Source organism: Poeciliopsis prolifica, unplaced genomic scaffold (genome assembly GCF_027474105.1).
Source record: "Poeciliopsis prolifica strain line A6 unplaced genomic scaffold, Auburn_PproV2 SCAFFOLD005, whole genome shotgun sequence".
Classification (NCBI taxonomy): Eukaryota; Metazoa; Chordata; class Actinopteri; order Cyprinodontiformes; family Poeciliidae; genus Poeciliopsis; species Poeciliopsis prolifica.
The window spans coordinates 2720253-2735833 of NW_026562380.1; the positions used below are offsets into that span (position 1 = coordinate 2720253).

General features: G+C 40.0%; 1 protein-coding gene across 6 annotated transcripts in view; it reads right to left on the reverse strand.

Moving 5' to 3' along the window:
- Positions 1-15581, reverse strand: part of LOC129359558 (fibroblast growth factor receptor 2-like) — a 54355-nt gene that overhangs the window by 27126 nt on the left and 11648 nt on the right. For 4 of the 6 annotated variants that reach the window (XM_055029204.1, XM_055029203.1, XM_055029202.1 and 1 more), the window contains exons 3-9: positions 14975-15232; positions 14580-14654; positions 12282-12448; positions 10314-10437; positions 7363-7538; positions 6865-7000; positions 3945-4202 (exon numbers count right to left, since the gene is read on the reverse strand). In XM_055029204.1, the coding sequence (XP_054885179.1) occupies positions 3945-4202; positions 6865-7000; positions 7363-7538; positions 10314-10437; positions 12282-12448; positions 14580-14654; positions 14975-15232 (1194 nt within the window). The remainder of the gene's footprint in view (positions 1-3944; positions 4203-6864; positions 7001-7362; positions 7539-10313; positions 10438-12281; positions 12449-14579; positions 14655-14974; positions 15233-15581) is intronic. The other 2 variants (XM_055029205.1, XM_055029207.1) reach the window with 2 other exon arrangements.

Here is a 15581-nt window from a genome sequence, read left to right on the forward strand (position 1 = left end):
GTCCAGAGGCATGAAGGAGCGTGTCTGCAGAAGAATCCAACCTGAACCGTTCTGAAAGAGGCCCCCTTTTTTTCTTGGCAACTCTATCCAAACTGCCGTCTGCACAACATGACCTAAAGCTCTGAACTTCCACGACTAAACAAAAACACACTTTTCCTGTGGGCTCTGCAGGGAGCAACAGAAACCAAAAAAAGATCAGCTCTGAGGGGCTGGGCGTTGCTAGAAGGGTAATCAGACCATCACATTCAATTTTTATCTCATTCCACTTAACAGTTTTTTTCCTACTCCTACTTCCTCCAATTACCATAGCTGCCCTGTAAATCACTCAGCTATATACAGACAAAATAGCTGGAGGAACTTATCACGTCTGCAAAATCATTATGTCCCTTCATTGGAGAACATTTCTGAAGCTTTTTAATAATGAAACGCAGTCCCACCATTGTACGTATCGATATCTACTGTCTTACTTGTATTTTGTGCTCATTTACTCCCAACTTTTGTCTCTCAGTCAGCTCGATTTGCATTCCCTCTCTTCCTCTGCACCTGGGACTATGATTGTCTAAGCAGATGGGGCTGAAGACTGGAAGAGACACTCAAAGACAAACAACAACCCAAACGGCCCTCCACACCATCACTTCCTCTTCTTTTGGCCGGAGTCCAAGCGACAGACAACATCATGACTCAAAGTAGCAATGCCCCGGGAGAATATTTCCTCCAGGATTTACTCCTGGATGTCCAATCTGTATACAGATCAACCGGACATGTTCAGCATAGTTGGACAGCTGTGTCAAAATTGCATTCCTTTCCTCAATGGATTAAACTACTTTTTTCCCATCCTGCTAAATCTTCATCTCTTGGTTCCTTCACCTTACTATGCAAACTCCATCTGCAAATAGTAAGATAGATTTGGAAGAAGGTTGAAGTCTCTCTGCAAAACAACCTTTGACCTACAACCTGATGTACAGTATGGTACATCAGGACCTGACTAGGTGAAGGTTGCTGTTTCCCATGCTCTCTGTCCAAAGGGGCAGGAACTTCAGACCTCTGTATAGATGAAGCCAAACTGCCTCGCTGAGCCGACTGCTGTGGCCCCTCATCGGCCCCTAAGCTGTGTGCATCCGGACTCCTGCTCATGCACGGCTGTTTGTCCTCAGCTGGCCTCGGGTAAGCTGGGGTTATCTAACTCCGGCGCTGAGTCAAGATTTTTTCCCTCAAAGTTTCTACAGACATATTACAGTTCACTTGCTCTTCCTATAACACAGATACAAGCTCCACTTGCAATGTTTCGGGTGTTACTGGCAAGTCAGCAAGACAACAATGAAATAGTCTCGATCTGACTGAGCTTGAGCCATTCTGCAAAGAAGAATGGGCAAAATTATCATGCTTTCCGTACTTAGGGGTATCAGAGCAGATACCCCATTTTCACTTTACAACTATACAAATACAAACATCAATGTGCTTTGTGAAAAATTATATATATAAATTAGATATAAAATTATGTTTATATATATATATATTGCATATTAGATTTTAAAAAATGTTTTTTTACTAAATATTTTTCTTCCACCTCACACAATAAGGTGCTGCTTTGTCTTTATTTATTATGGAAAGTTCCAATAAAACACATTGATGTTTGTGGTTGTAAAGTGGTGAAATGTGGAAAAAGTTTAGAAGTGTAAATACTTTTGCAAGACACATTTATAAAAAAAATTTAAGAGCAAAAAGTATAAAATAAAATTAGAACAATGTGGAAGAAAAAACAGAAAGCAGATCCTCCACATTACCTTCACCCACTGCATCTTAGCCAGCTTCCCTCTCCCAGCACTATGGAAACACTTCCATATCTCCTACCATTGCTCCTGATAGACACTTTAGTACTGTGTTTCATCTCCAAGGTGTTTGCAATGCTTTTTCAGCTCAATATGAGGGTTCTACAAATAAAGTCACGGATAAAAAAGCTACACCCCACCTTCTTCACACTCACTCCCCCATTACTTCCACGCTCCTCCTTGCTACAGTCCTGGCTGTCCGGCCAAGTCTCAACGCTGTGCTCACAGAATTGTTGGTGCAGATCCAACAACGCTCTCTCACCCCCTTCTTCCTCCCCTTCCCGCACTCTTTTAATAATATTCTCGGTTTTGAATTTTCTGAAACACAAACGGCGAGAAATTGCAACTGTACTGCCAGAACAGCTTGTTCTTTGTTTCCAAACAGCTTACTATTACCAGAGTGGTGGAGCTTTTCCTTCTCCCTCCACTTCTTTTCTGTCTTTCCCTCCTTATTTAATGCATTTTAGGCAATTACAGTCAGCCCAAAAGTGGAGGAGGAGAACTCATGGCGAGACGCAATGCGTGTGGAGAATTTTAACAAGATGTGGAAGCCCTCATCGTTACTTCAGCCTCTCTTTGTGAGTGTGTAAGCAAAAGCAGACGTGTGTAAGCTGCTGCTATACAACTTGGGTAAAACTTTCTCTTTCTCACACACACACGCATTCACACCAGCACATTGGGTCCAGGTGGGTAACTGGGTCCAGATGGCCAGCTTTCATAATGGATGAGCACAGCTGACTGATTTGGCTGGCTTGCTGGTTGGCTCCTTGAGGCCTTACTACCTGGGAGACACCAGCTGAAGGAATCTCAGGAATTCCTGTATTCCCTCGAGCATCTAGCCTGGAAGACACACACACATGCCTTCCCCACGATCACACTGTGTAAGTCCAGACAGGAACATGCAGAGAAATGGGTGAAGGCGGCTTTTGTTGTTGCTAACAGCTGCCTCCGCCCAAACCCCAAAGACAAAACTTGTTGTTTTTTTTTCTTTCTGTTGTTTCTTAGTGACATTTGGGCAGTCGGGTCTGTTGTAAAAAGGAAAACGCAGCAAAATGTGATAATTAATGTGCTTTTCTGAGTTTGGCTGATTTGTTTATAAGTAATCCAGGAGGAATGAATCACTGGGGAATAAATATGAAGTGAAGCAAAGGAGAATTTTTATTGTCAAAATGGGAAAGACAAGAGAGCATCCCTTTCAACTAAGGCAGATAAGTGTTGATCTTAATTAAGACTGATTAACCAGGATTATCACTTGCCTATGATGATTGAAGATTATTTTCCTGCTATGCAAAGTCAGCTGTGTCATACTGTTGGGAGAATGTAAAATCACCAGAAATGCCTGTTGGTAAGCATGGTGGAGGGTCTGTAATTCTGTGGGCCTGTATCTCTTCTAAACTGGCAAATTATTAGAGCACATGGCATCCTTAGCTCATTAGAAACCAGAAATATCGGTACACTGTATAAGAAATCCATGACATCTTATGTCTCTGAGGAATACAGCTAAAATATAAATTATTCATACCCCTTACTATTTTAGTCAGGAATCTAGCTGGGGGACTCTGAAAAAGTAATATTGCTTCCAGTCAGAAAAAAAACATTTTGCAGAGGTATGAATAATTTTATTATCATCCCCACTGAGACAAAGGTCAAGGAAGACATTATAATACAGCAAAAATAAAAGTGAATTAATTTAGGCCTGTCTAGGATTGTAATTTGCAGGTAAGAGATGAGAGCTGAAACTCATTCAAACTCACATTCATTTATGACTTACTAATTTAACTGCAGGCTGTCCACCCTGTGTCCTCCAATTACTCTGTAATGAGGCATGACTAACCATAGTTACCATTCTGCTTTGACTTAACGTAAACACACCCAAAACCAAACATTCAGAGGCTTATAGAGTTTGAGTCCTAGTATATTTAATGAGGATACCAAACACCCTCAGCAGATTCTGTCAACAAACAAACAAACAAAAAACGTCAGACTACTCGCCCAAAGAGGAAAAAGAAAACAGTTCCATGGACATTTTCTGAGCTTAACCTCCTACTATCCACCCATCCACCTCCAAACTGCCACTCCTACTCTGCTCTGACCTGTCAAGTCCCTCTGACTCACCTGTGATGTTAACAATGAAGCAGACTGTGTCTTTGTCCTCACTGGTGCAGGCGTACAGGCCCGAGTCCTTGGGCTTAACATCACGGATCTGCACCACCTCCTGTTCAACCAGTGTGCGGTTGTTGGTGCCCAGAGAGCCGCCATCTTTGGTCCAAGTGATGGTTCCCGTCACCGGCACAGGACACCTGAGCTTCAGCACCTCGCCTGGGTGCACTGGAGACTCCATGGGCTTAGAAATTTGGCATTTGTTTGATGGATCTGTGGAGCAAATGGGGAAAAAGTAGGGGAAGTTTGAAGTTGGAGAGGAGAAAATGGGGTGCACAAAGTTCAAGGGAAAATATGTGAGAAGATAAAAACCATAGTTTAGGAAAAGACTTCTCACACAGTTCTTAAAAGATTGACGTGAATCAACATTTGCAATAGGAAGGCCAGAATATAACTGCTAGTTTCCAGTTATTTGTGAAAAGTTCCCATTGATGCCCAGGTCTGTTTTCAGTTATTTGCCAGGATAAAGTCAAACAGAGGAGGAAGTTTGTATTTTGCTACATAAAGCTCTTAACAAACTGTAGAAAGTAGTCAGACCAGTCAAGTTGCACTGAGCCGCACAGGAGAGGACCCTAACCGATGGGTTCCTCCCACATTACAAATGCTTCAGACAGAGGTTAGGATAGGTTGGCAAGTTAAAGCAGAGACAAACATTAAAAACATGACTCATGAGTCAATGTAATCGCTATCGACAGGCGGACAGAACTTGTTTTGTGACATCATCACAACTCCCTTTTCTCTGACAGGGATATCAGTAATCCTGGTTTTGAAGAATTTAACAGGCCTTTAGTTGCTTTAACAGTGTCACCAGCTTTTAAATCATGACTCAAACTGAACAAGTGAGCCTCCATGTGTCTGCACTTTGTTTTAATGATGGAGACTCGCGAGCACAAGCACAGGAACACACCCAACATCGTCGGAACAATATGCACTTAACTTTAGATTGCAAAACAAGAGATATCAGCCTTTACTTAGGCTGTGTATGATCTAAACTTCACGTATAATAAAAAGGTTGAGAGTTTGTGTGAAAGAGACTGTTTTATCCCTGCAAATCACAAACAAGATTCCTTTGTTAGCTCAGCCAACCAAACAGACAAGAATGATCCTTTCCAGAGGCTTTTAAATGTGAGAACAATCTCTTTAAAATGCTGGGGTTTTAATCAAAATGATTAAAATTATTACCACGATGAATAATTTTAAACATATAATGTGACATTTGTTTTGCAACTATAAACTAGAAGAGAATAAAATTTGCATAATTGTGCATCCTTATACTAATTCTTTATTTGAAGCATCTCAAAGAATCCATGATGCCACGAGATTGTCTATGTTTTTCCCCCCCTCACTGAACAAATGAGAAATTAATTAATTTCTCAATTTATCAGGGTGGATTTATGTTACTGGAATACTACAATTCCATTAATATAGCTGGAATTTCATTATAATATTGTATATATTCACCAGCATATGAATAAGCCAGATATACACACAAGAACCAGGACTGAACATAAAATGAGCTTAGGCTTTTTGCCATTTTTTAATTTTTTTTAAAGTGGAATGAACAAATACAAAAGAAATTCATTATAGGAATCAGCAAAAATAAAAATTTAAAAACATAAATGAAAAAAAAGCAGAATTCTATCTATAAGTTTCAGTTGCATGCAGAATCAGAACCAAAGCGTAGAGTTTCTAAAAGGAATAAAAGAAGAGTGGAAACAAATCCTAATTTTGTTTTGGATTTGGGAAACCGTCAAGCTGCTCTGGGAGTGCTACTTCATCTGGAGTTGCAATTGGTCATCTGCAAGCTACAGCATTATCTTCTCTGGGTTTTCAACAGCCTGCCAGCTCACATAATATTGCAGAATATATGGTCCCTGCTGGTATTATGTTACAGATGTTGAGCAAACTGTTTCATTGGAGTAATCTAATGGATGAACTAACCAAGGGAAGAATCCCCGTGCATTAAAGCTAATAAAATTTCCTTACATAAGAGAACATCATGATGTAGAGCAATCCCAAAAATCAAAAATCACATAGTATGAAACACAAATGAATAAACAGCTTTCCATACTAGCTTTTGTGTGTACAAAAAGGTTATTGTACTGTCTGAAATAACTTTGACTCCTGATTAATCTATCACGTGTAGATTAATTTAAAGTGCCAAAACAGAAGTTGTGAGAAACTGTAGTGGAACTGATAGGAGTTTGAGTAGCAGCATTGGAGTAATGCTTTCTTCTTAATTCAGTTAAATCCTGATAAGTAAAACACAGAGTGATCACGTGAATCATTCTTGCACAACCAAATCGTGGCTCACTTTTATAAAGTAAGTTGTTCTGGGAAGTTGTTTGGACGAACGTACTGACACATGTCTGACACAGCAGGGTAAAAATGCTGGTCAGAACTGGAGCAGAAACTTCAACATCAACCAAAATTCTGCCAGAACTTTAGTGCTTTGCGTTTGCAGTCATTTCCAACTTTGAAGAATTAGAAGGAGGCTGAACTTGTGACACAGTCCTTTTAAAACTCTCACTTGGATTTGTATAACAGTTTGATAGATCTTATAGCAACTGTTCTTAAATTACTCAAAGTTACTGGATTAATAACATATAAATCTTGATTTTATGAACTCAAATTTGAGCTGTTATTGTTTTGGTTAGAGACTGTGTTATGGAAAGACACCCAAGATTAGCATTAAAAATGTAACATAATTAATCCTTGGAAATATTTAGATGCATCCTCAGCGTCTTGGCTTACTTGCATTTCTTGTATAAATTAAACAACTTTGGATAAAATTAATTAAGGGTGAAAAGAAAGAAAAGTACCAGTAAGTGATTTTATATAGCTGGGATCCAGGCATATTTTCTCAGTAGCTTACCTGGGATGACCTTCAGCCAGGCTCTCTGAATGGCTTCACCTTGATGATTGGAGACTTTACAGAGATACTCCCCAGCGTCTTCCTCTGTGACATTGGTGATGGTGAGAAACTCCATGTCTGTGGGAATGTTTGAGCTCTGCAATGCATCAAACAAAAATGAGCATCAGGCACATTGCGACAAAAACAACAGCAGTACACTACTACCCATTAAATTTTGTTTCATCTGCTCATGTGAAATTGTAGCTACAATATCACTTGGTTCTGACAGATAAAATCTATGACTTTTGTAAGATGTATTGACCATAAAATAACAGGTAAATTAAAGCACAACTAAAAGAGCAAGAAACAAAATTGTGCCAACATTACAAACAATATAATGGCAATATCATAAATTTTTTATCCGACTTTGAAAGTTCAACTAAAAATAAAGAAAATCACAGGACAAGAGAGGAAAAATGTGTTCAGAGTATAAAAAGCCTAGGGTGGAAAATGACCTACCTTTAACACTTTGATGTAGGGGGGTCCATCAGGCCCATAACGACTGCCATTCCTGGGTATGAGTCTCAGCCACTGAAAGTGAGACTCGCCATGAACATAGACGTTGCACTGGAACTGGGCGTCCTCTCCAGTGCGTACCGTGGTGTTGGAAAGAAAACCAATACCATGTTGCCGACCTGTTGAAAGACAGTAAAAAAAAAAAAAAAAAAACATGCACAATTGTTCAGTGGTTAAATAACTGGAGACTGATTTTTATGGTTAATTACTAAAATACGTGGCGGTTTTGGAAAGTGCAGTCCTATGCATTGTTACACATGTATCTTAGTATCCAAGTCAAACAGAGGGAGACCTGGGGAACAATGCCCTCTTTCAGACCCCCCCCAGCTTTTACAGCTACCCTGAAGAGTCCCCACAGCTCCCATACTGTGACATGACTCATAAGCCCAGCAGAGCCTTTCCAAAACCTGAAGGTAGGTGCAATAGATTTATTTGTGTTTATGAGCTTTAGAGTTAGTCATCATCAGCCAGTCAGTGGATGAGACGCTACATTTAATAAAAATAACAAAGCTGGCACAAACTACCATTTAAATTCCAGGACGAAGAGACTTCTACTGTCTTTCTTCTTTCGCTGCCTTTTCTGAAATCTGTCAAATCCTCTCTCAAGATCTCCCTCCCTCCTTTCTGCACATTCCTAGGGTTTGCTTTGTTTATTGTCAGTCTTTATTTGCCCCCATTTTTCCAGCATTCTTTACCCTCTCAAACTTTCCCAACTTCGAGAAGGTGGAAACATCAAGCACTTGCTATAAAAACCTAACAACATTATTTACTAAGCAAAACCACAGGACCAGAAAGGCTTATAACTATAACTTAGAAGTGTCAAGACTAATAGAGTGAACCAAAGTCAGTATCCAGTGCATTTTAAAGGTATTATACCCTCTAACTTTTCCACAATTTCACACAACAAAAACAACAATCTTTAGTGTATTTGTATTAGATTTGTATGTGCCAGATCATGACAAAGCAGTGCATACATTAGTTTTAAGGTGGAAGAAAAAAGTACAAAATCAGCAAGCAGTGATTTTGTGTACAGAACTTGGGCAATAATTAAACCAAAAAAATGTCTTCAGAAGGAATGTATGTGCAGAGTAACAGAAAAGAGGCACAAAGCCTCATGAGAATAGTAGATACTGCAAAGCTGACAAATATCTACTGTGAAGTTCAAAGACAGAACCCACCCAATAATCTAGCAATTGATGGGGAAATGTGATCAGAGCAGTCACTGGTGACCAGTGAAGGACCTTGAACTCTGAGTGACCTGGCAGCTTGCCTCATGGGGACCTTGGAGGTCAGGTTGAGTAGAGACCCTTGAAATACTTAGAGCGGCACAGAGTAGGATGTGGCTGCCCACACAGTGTTGAATAGCTGTGACGTGCCATCTGTAGCTGGCCAACTGTGCCCCTTTGTCCAGATTCCAGCTTAAACCAGTAAAGTCTGACTTAGTGCTTGTCACTTGGGCAACAAAAAAAAACAACTGTTTTTTTTCTCTCAATTTCAGCTCTTTTGTTCTCTCCATATGCACCCTGAGCTAATGACAAAAAATTAGGAAAGAGGTTGTAAAGAGGCAGAAGTAACAACAGATCCAGTCATAGAAGAGGTTTATTATTCTGCAGTAAACTAGAATAAAAAGTAAAATCCAGTTGGAAAAAGAGTTTTAGTCAAACTAAGAGAGAGGAAGAGCAAGGCGTCTCAGTTGGTGAGCATGTGTGAATGAGCCATAATGTGTTTCTGCACATATGCCAATACATTCACATTATGCAAATAGTTTGAAGAAAATAACATCAATGTAGGCACTAATGAAAATAAATGGAAGTGTGCAACAAGATCAGGGATATCTCCAGTTGTGGATAAATCGTGAAAACACTTTGATGACGAATTGGACCGCTGCAGCTTCATGACTTGTCTAGTTATCTAAGGTTCACTGACCAGCATTTAAAAGAATGACTGCAGAAGATAAACCTTTATGTGCACTGTTGGTTCACAAAGTGGTGAGCAGCAGGTCCAAAGGAGATCGGGTCTCTGCCAAATTAGGAGAACAAAGCCAATGTGAGCAAACACACATTGATTTACTACTGTTATCCCACTCTCCCTTGTAGTCTCTGCTGTCTATCGATTCTCCAGAGGGAAAAGCTCTACTTTCTTTCTGGGTTTCAAAGGTCAGGAAAGAGGGATTGACTGAGCTGGGGTTGAACTCACCGTGAGGAGTGTCGAGGACAGCAGCTAAAAGACTGATGACAAACGATCGTCCTTGTTATACCCAAGTTAGCTTTACAGGCTTATTTTGTAGCAGGGGTCCATTGCATTATAAAGTGTTTACATATTTTTAGAAATGTTGTTATAAATGCTGACTCTGGCTTCATGCGTTAGAATTACATCAGTGAAGCAGATTTTCATTCTAGGACGTTTCCTAGCCAAACATCTATGACATAATTTACATAAAGCCAAAAACAGACAATTTTCTTTCACTTAAATAATATAACAGTATGTTCATTATTAGTACTTATTACAGCAATAAGTAATAAGTCTTTATTTATTCAGTGTTATGTTGATGGGTTATTAGCCTTCCACCAGTCTGACCAGGTCTTTGGTTTCTATAAGGCGTCTGCAAGATGACATCTGCTTACTATGGGAAAGCAGATGAGTAAGCAGACAAAATCCTTCAAAAATTCTCAACTGATATTTAAAGTTTTAAAAACTATTGTAATGTAACATAATGAAAACATCCCAGCAGCAGTCCCTGACCTCCACCTACATCTACAGTACACCTGTGCAACAATCAAACACACACACACACATACACATGCACTCTAATCTCAATGACTGTAGGATGTTTTTTTCTGTCAGTTATCCAATTTACTAAGCTTAGCATGGATAATAAAAGTCTGGGTACTGACCCAATACATCCAGAGAGTAGGTGTGGTTGATGGATCCATCCACATTCTCCGCCAAGCAGGTGTAGTTTCCCCTGTCCGACGGCATCACGTTCTCCATGATCAGCGTCCAGGACTGGTGCCGAACCTGTGGTCAAATTACAGAATCACTGAGATCACTGAGGTAAAATTAAAGGACATGAGCAAATTTAGCTAAAAGAAAGTAATGGTGAAGGAGGAATTTGCTGGAAGGTGTGAACAATTATAACCGTTGTAACTTCGTTGTTGGAGTGCAGTGGAGAAATTTTGTGAACTTTGTGAACCAGGAACAAGTGCTGTTGGCTGTCATTTTATTCCTGCAGAAACATGTAAACTAAAAAAAGGTGCTGTAAAGCTCTGCATTGCAGATGTAATCAGATAATCAAAAGTGTAAATACCTTGTAGCTACTTCTAAATTCTAAATATTGTCAGTCATATTGTATTTTGAGGTGTAATTTATGGGAAATCTTGAACTTTTTCCACTTGAAATCCTCGCTGCAGAAGATCTGTCTGGGAGATTTTCAAAGTTAGAACTTAAACACTTAAACTCCTCAGTAGAAATAGTTCATCTTGTTAAGTCACACACATTAACTAATCTGTTCAGTTCCTAGTTGTTGTTCTACGTTCAGGAAACCTAAAACTGAAGTACAACTATCTATCAAGAAAGTGATTCTTTTAAACATTTGTATGAAGTCATGGGGTATTTGTTTCAATATATCTGAGAAAACATAGTCTAATCCTTGTGTGTCTCTACCATTGTATGTAGAACCACCTCTGCAGTCTGAGCTGTTACAAGCATGCAGTTGTTCAAAATTATTTGCAAGCACAGTTTCTAGTGTGTATGGAAACCACAGGTGTAAGCAAACAATGAGGTTTCCATCCATACACTAAAAAGAGACACTGTAGCTATTGCGTGTACAGGCCTACATTTCACACAATGGAGAGGTAATGCCATGGGGCTGGGCTCAGGTACAGCTTTTGTCAAACATTTGTTGACAAAAAGAGAGGAATGAAATGCCCGCGGTGTAACTGACAGACTGACTGAATCATTTCTGGTGCTATTTTTTTGCCCCTCAGCTTTTATAAAGTTGATGAAACCTGCAGGGGAAGAAACTTGGGCAGCAACACAACCATGATCTGTACCCTAATTTTCATGGCAGAAAGTTGACTTTCATTTACAAGATGTTATTTATTAACCATGAGCCTAAGACCCGTTCAGTGTTTCTTTTCATAAATTAGTTGCATAACTCTAAATGTTAGTTCCCCTAACATCCCGAACTCAGTTCAACCTTTGACGCTACCTACTTTCTCTATACATTACTGTCTGAGGGCATTTACCCTCTCAGTCCTGGGATTATGTTTCTAATTGATGGGGCTAAAGAACCATTTCACGTTACAGTGAGGGACTCTGCACAGTATCCTGGTGAGACAGCGTCCACGGATGAGCAATTCCAATTTCACACCAGAAACCATGCCCTCGTTTTCTCTGTCTCATTGCCTCCCATCTCTCCAGTGAAGGGTGGAAAAGGGTGGAAATGAGGTGAACGGCCTCTTTTCCATATCCTTTCCTTTTTAAATGATCAAACTCTTTAAAAGTTCAGACCTCAGTAATCAAATCAGAAAATGTAAAAAATAAAATAAAATAAAATAAAAAACGTAAATTTTAAGCTAAAGCATTAAGAAAAACTCAGATAGCAGAGTTTTCAGAGAAGTTTTGGCCAGTGACAAAATAAAATTGAGTTCCCTGAAATTTTATCGCAATCCAGGCTTTTTATTTACATTCAAAACCCTCCACCTAGTTTGCTAAGTATTTCAAAGACATCTTGGATCAGTGCAAACATCCAGGTGTTTCTGTAGTATCTTTCAAATTACACATTTAAAATGAAAAGCAGTTCTTCCTTCCCAGAAAGAATATTAAATATGTCTTTTAGTAATGTTTTGTTTGGATTTTACCTTATATCCTCCCTTGCGGTCCTCCTGGTGAAGAGGCTTGCCGTTTTTAAGCCAACGCAGTGTTGGCTGAGGATATCCTCCAGCAGCACAGCGGAACTTCACTGTGGTGGCAGCTGGCACGTGAAAATTGTACTTCATCTTTTCTGGTGAAGTCCAGTATGGCGCGCCTGCAACCAGATAACAAGCCACGTTCAGTCATTTCCTGACAGTGACGACTGTATTAACAGCTTGACTTCAGAGGAAAATGTGCTGGTTTAGTCCAGAGGCATGAAGGAGCGTGTCTGCAGAAGAATCCAACCTGAACCATTCTGAAAGAGGCCCCCTTTTTTTCTTGGCAACTCTATCCAAACTGCCGTCTGCACAACATGACCTAAAGCTCTGAACTTCCACGACGAAACAAAAACACACTTTTCCTGTGGGCTCTGCAGGGAGCAACAGAAACCAAAAAAAGATCAGATCTGAGGGGCTGAGCGTTGCTAGAAGGGTAATCAGACCATCACATTCAATTTTTATCTCATTCCACTTAACAGGTTTTTCCTCCTCCTTCTTTGACCAATTACTATAGCTGCCCTGTAAATCACTGAGCTATATATGGACGACATAACTAGAGATACTTATCACGCCGGAAAAATCATTATGTCCCTCCATTGGAGAACATTTCTAAAGCTTTTTAATAATGAAATGCAGTTCCATCATTCCACATATCGATTTCTACTGTCTTTCTTGGTTTTTGTGCTCATATATATTTCTATCTTCAGTCTCTCTGCACCTGGGACTGTGATTGTCTAAGCAGATGGAACTGAAGACTGCAAGAGACACTCAACGAGAAACAACAACGCAAACGGTCCTACACACCACCACTTCCTCTTCTTTTGGCCAGAGTGCAAGTGACAGAGGGAATACCCTCAGATAACACCATGACTCATTAAAGCAGCAATGCCCCAGGAGAGTATTTGCTCCAAGATTTATTACTGGATGTCTAATCTGTGTACTACTATCAGATGCTTCTCATCTTGCAACAGCAGTCCCAACCGGACATGTCCAGCATAGTTGCATGGCTGTTTCAGAAATGCTTTTCCCTTCCTCAATGGGAGGAAAGGAGAAATCTTTAGCTCTCAGTTCTTTTGCTTTTTTGTGAAATAATTATACAGACTGTGGCTTTTCTGCAGTTCTTATAACATTCTGAAAAATGAAGTATAAAATAACCATGAACTGCTTGAATTGTTACTGGCTCTTATCTTGTACGGAACCTCTTATGTGCAGGTTCCATACATTGAGCAATACTGGAACTAGCTTTTAGTATTTATCTAAACCAAAATAAATTGACTACTTCAACATCTATAACCACTGACCAGATTTGTAATGACTTCTAAATATAGATTGGAATACGGATTCTTTAAAGCAATCTTTGTAAATATTAAATGTTAAAAAATAATAAGTTTTAGTTCTTTGTTTCAAATTTTGTGTTTAAGAAGTACAGAGCCATTGGAATTTAAATCTGGTCCTTTTTATTGATTTTATTGGTTTTATTGATTTTATTAGACACTAAAAAAGCAGTGACATAGCCCTTCTTGGATTTGGAACAAGTGTGCATTCATTCAGTAAGTTAAGAAAGCAAAATAATAATAAGTAAAATGTTCAAATTAAGCTGTGGTGTGGCTAATCCAAGATGTTATTCATCATTAAAATATAAATCAAGTTTTTGTTTGTTTTATTTCAGTAAAAAAAAAAAATAGAAAAAAATAAAACATTTTTCATACCAAAAATTTTTCCATTCCAATTTTCATTTTTTTTCTTTACCTATCCACACCTGGAGAAATGATAAACACACATCCTTGCTTTTCCAGACTTTTGAAGACTGTGTAGGAACCCTAAAAAACCGAAGCCTTCGTCGGCGCATCAAGTCCCGACGAGGTGAAGGCTGCCGTTTCCCATCCTGTCTGTCCAAAGCAGCAGAACCATCAGACCTCTAGCAAAACTGTCTCACTAGCCCAACTGCTGTGGCCCCTCGTCTTTCAATAAGCCTTGTGCATCCGGACTCTCGCTCACGCACGGCTGTTTGTCCTCAGCTGGCCTCGGGTAAGCTGAGGTTATCTAATTCCGGCACGGACTCAAGATTTTTTTCCTCAAAGTTTCTCCAGAAAGCTAAATCCATCAACGTCCTTGAAGTTTGCATATTACAGTTCACTTGTTCCTCCTTTTTTATCGTAGCTCCGCTTACAATTTTTCCTGAGAATGTCAATATGGAAACCTGGTACTAAAGTAGGAGTTCCTGCGTCGCATTCATCCCATACTCACTTAACTGAACGCTGTCAGCCCAAGTGTCCTCTGACCGGTCTGTATCGTCCTCATCGTCTCCCGACCAGGTTGCATCTGCACAGAGTATCCATGGTTACCATCAACCATTCACTCAACTCAAACGCACAAATGCTATCGAGCATCCAGAGACCTCCAGAGTTAGAAATCTTGTTGGTTTTTTTGAGAATCGACTTTCAGTTAAGTCTTCTGGTCAATCAGGCTGGCGACTGTTACTTCTAACCACACACCTAAATCTTCAGCAGATTCTGTTCAAAAGGACAAAATCTTCCTCCATTTCATCCTTAATCCACAACCACTTTCTGAGTTCAACCAAGTCCTCCCCACCCAACCGTCTGTCCTGCTCTGATCTGTCCTGCTCTGTCTCCCTGACTCACCTGTGACATTGACTATGAAGCAGACCGTGTCTTTGCCCACGCTGGTGCAGGCATACAGGCCCGAGTCCTTAGGCATGGCATCACGAATCTGCAGCACCTGCTGTTCTATCAGTGTGCGGTTGTTGGTGCCCAGAGAGCCGCCATCTTTGGTCCAAGTGATGGTCCCCGTCACCGGCAGAGGACAACTCAGCTTCAGCACCTCGCCTGGGTGCACTGAGCACACCGTGGGCTTAAAAATTTGGAATTTGTTCGACGCCTCTGCAGAGCAAATGGGGAAGGTGGAAGTTGGGGAAGGGGGGAGAAAAGGATTGAAGCAGAGACAGAGTGCAAAAAGAGGAGGAACAACAAGATGAGAGAGGAAGAAACAAGCCATAGTTTTGGAACTAAAACACCACACACCATTTAAATCAACTTATGCAGGAGGAGAATTGAGGGAAGGAAAAAGTCCTATTATAGGAAACCATAAAACTAGAATTTATCCACGAGTTCAGTCAGTCATTTGAAATGGATCCCATGGAAGCCCAGTTCAGTTATCAGTTGATTTGAATAATCAGCAAATAGATTCATGCAATATCTGCGATAGCAGCCAGTGTGGAAAAAATCCTAA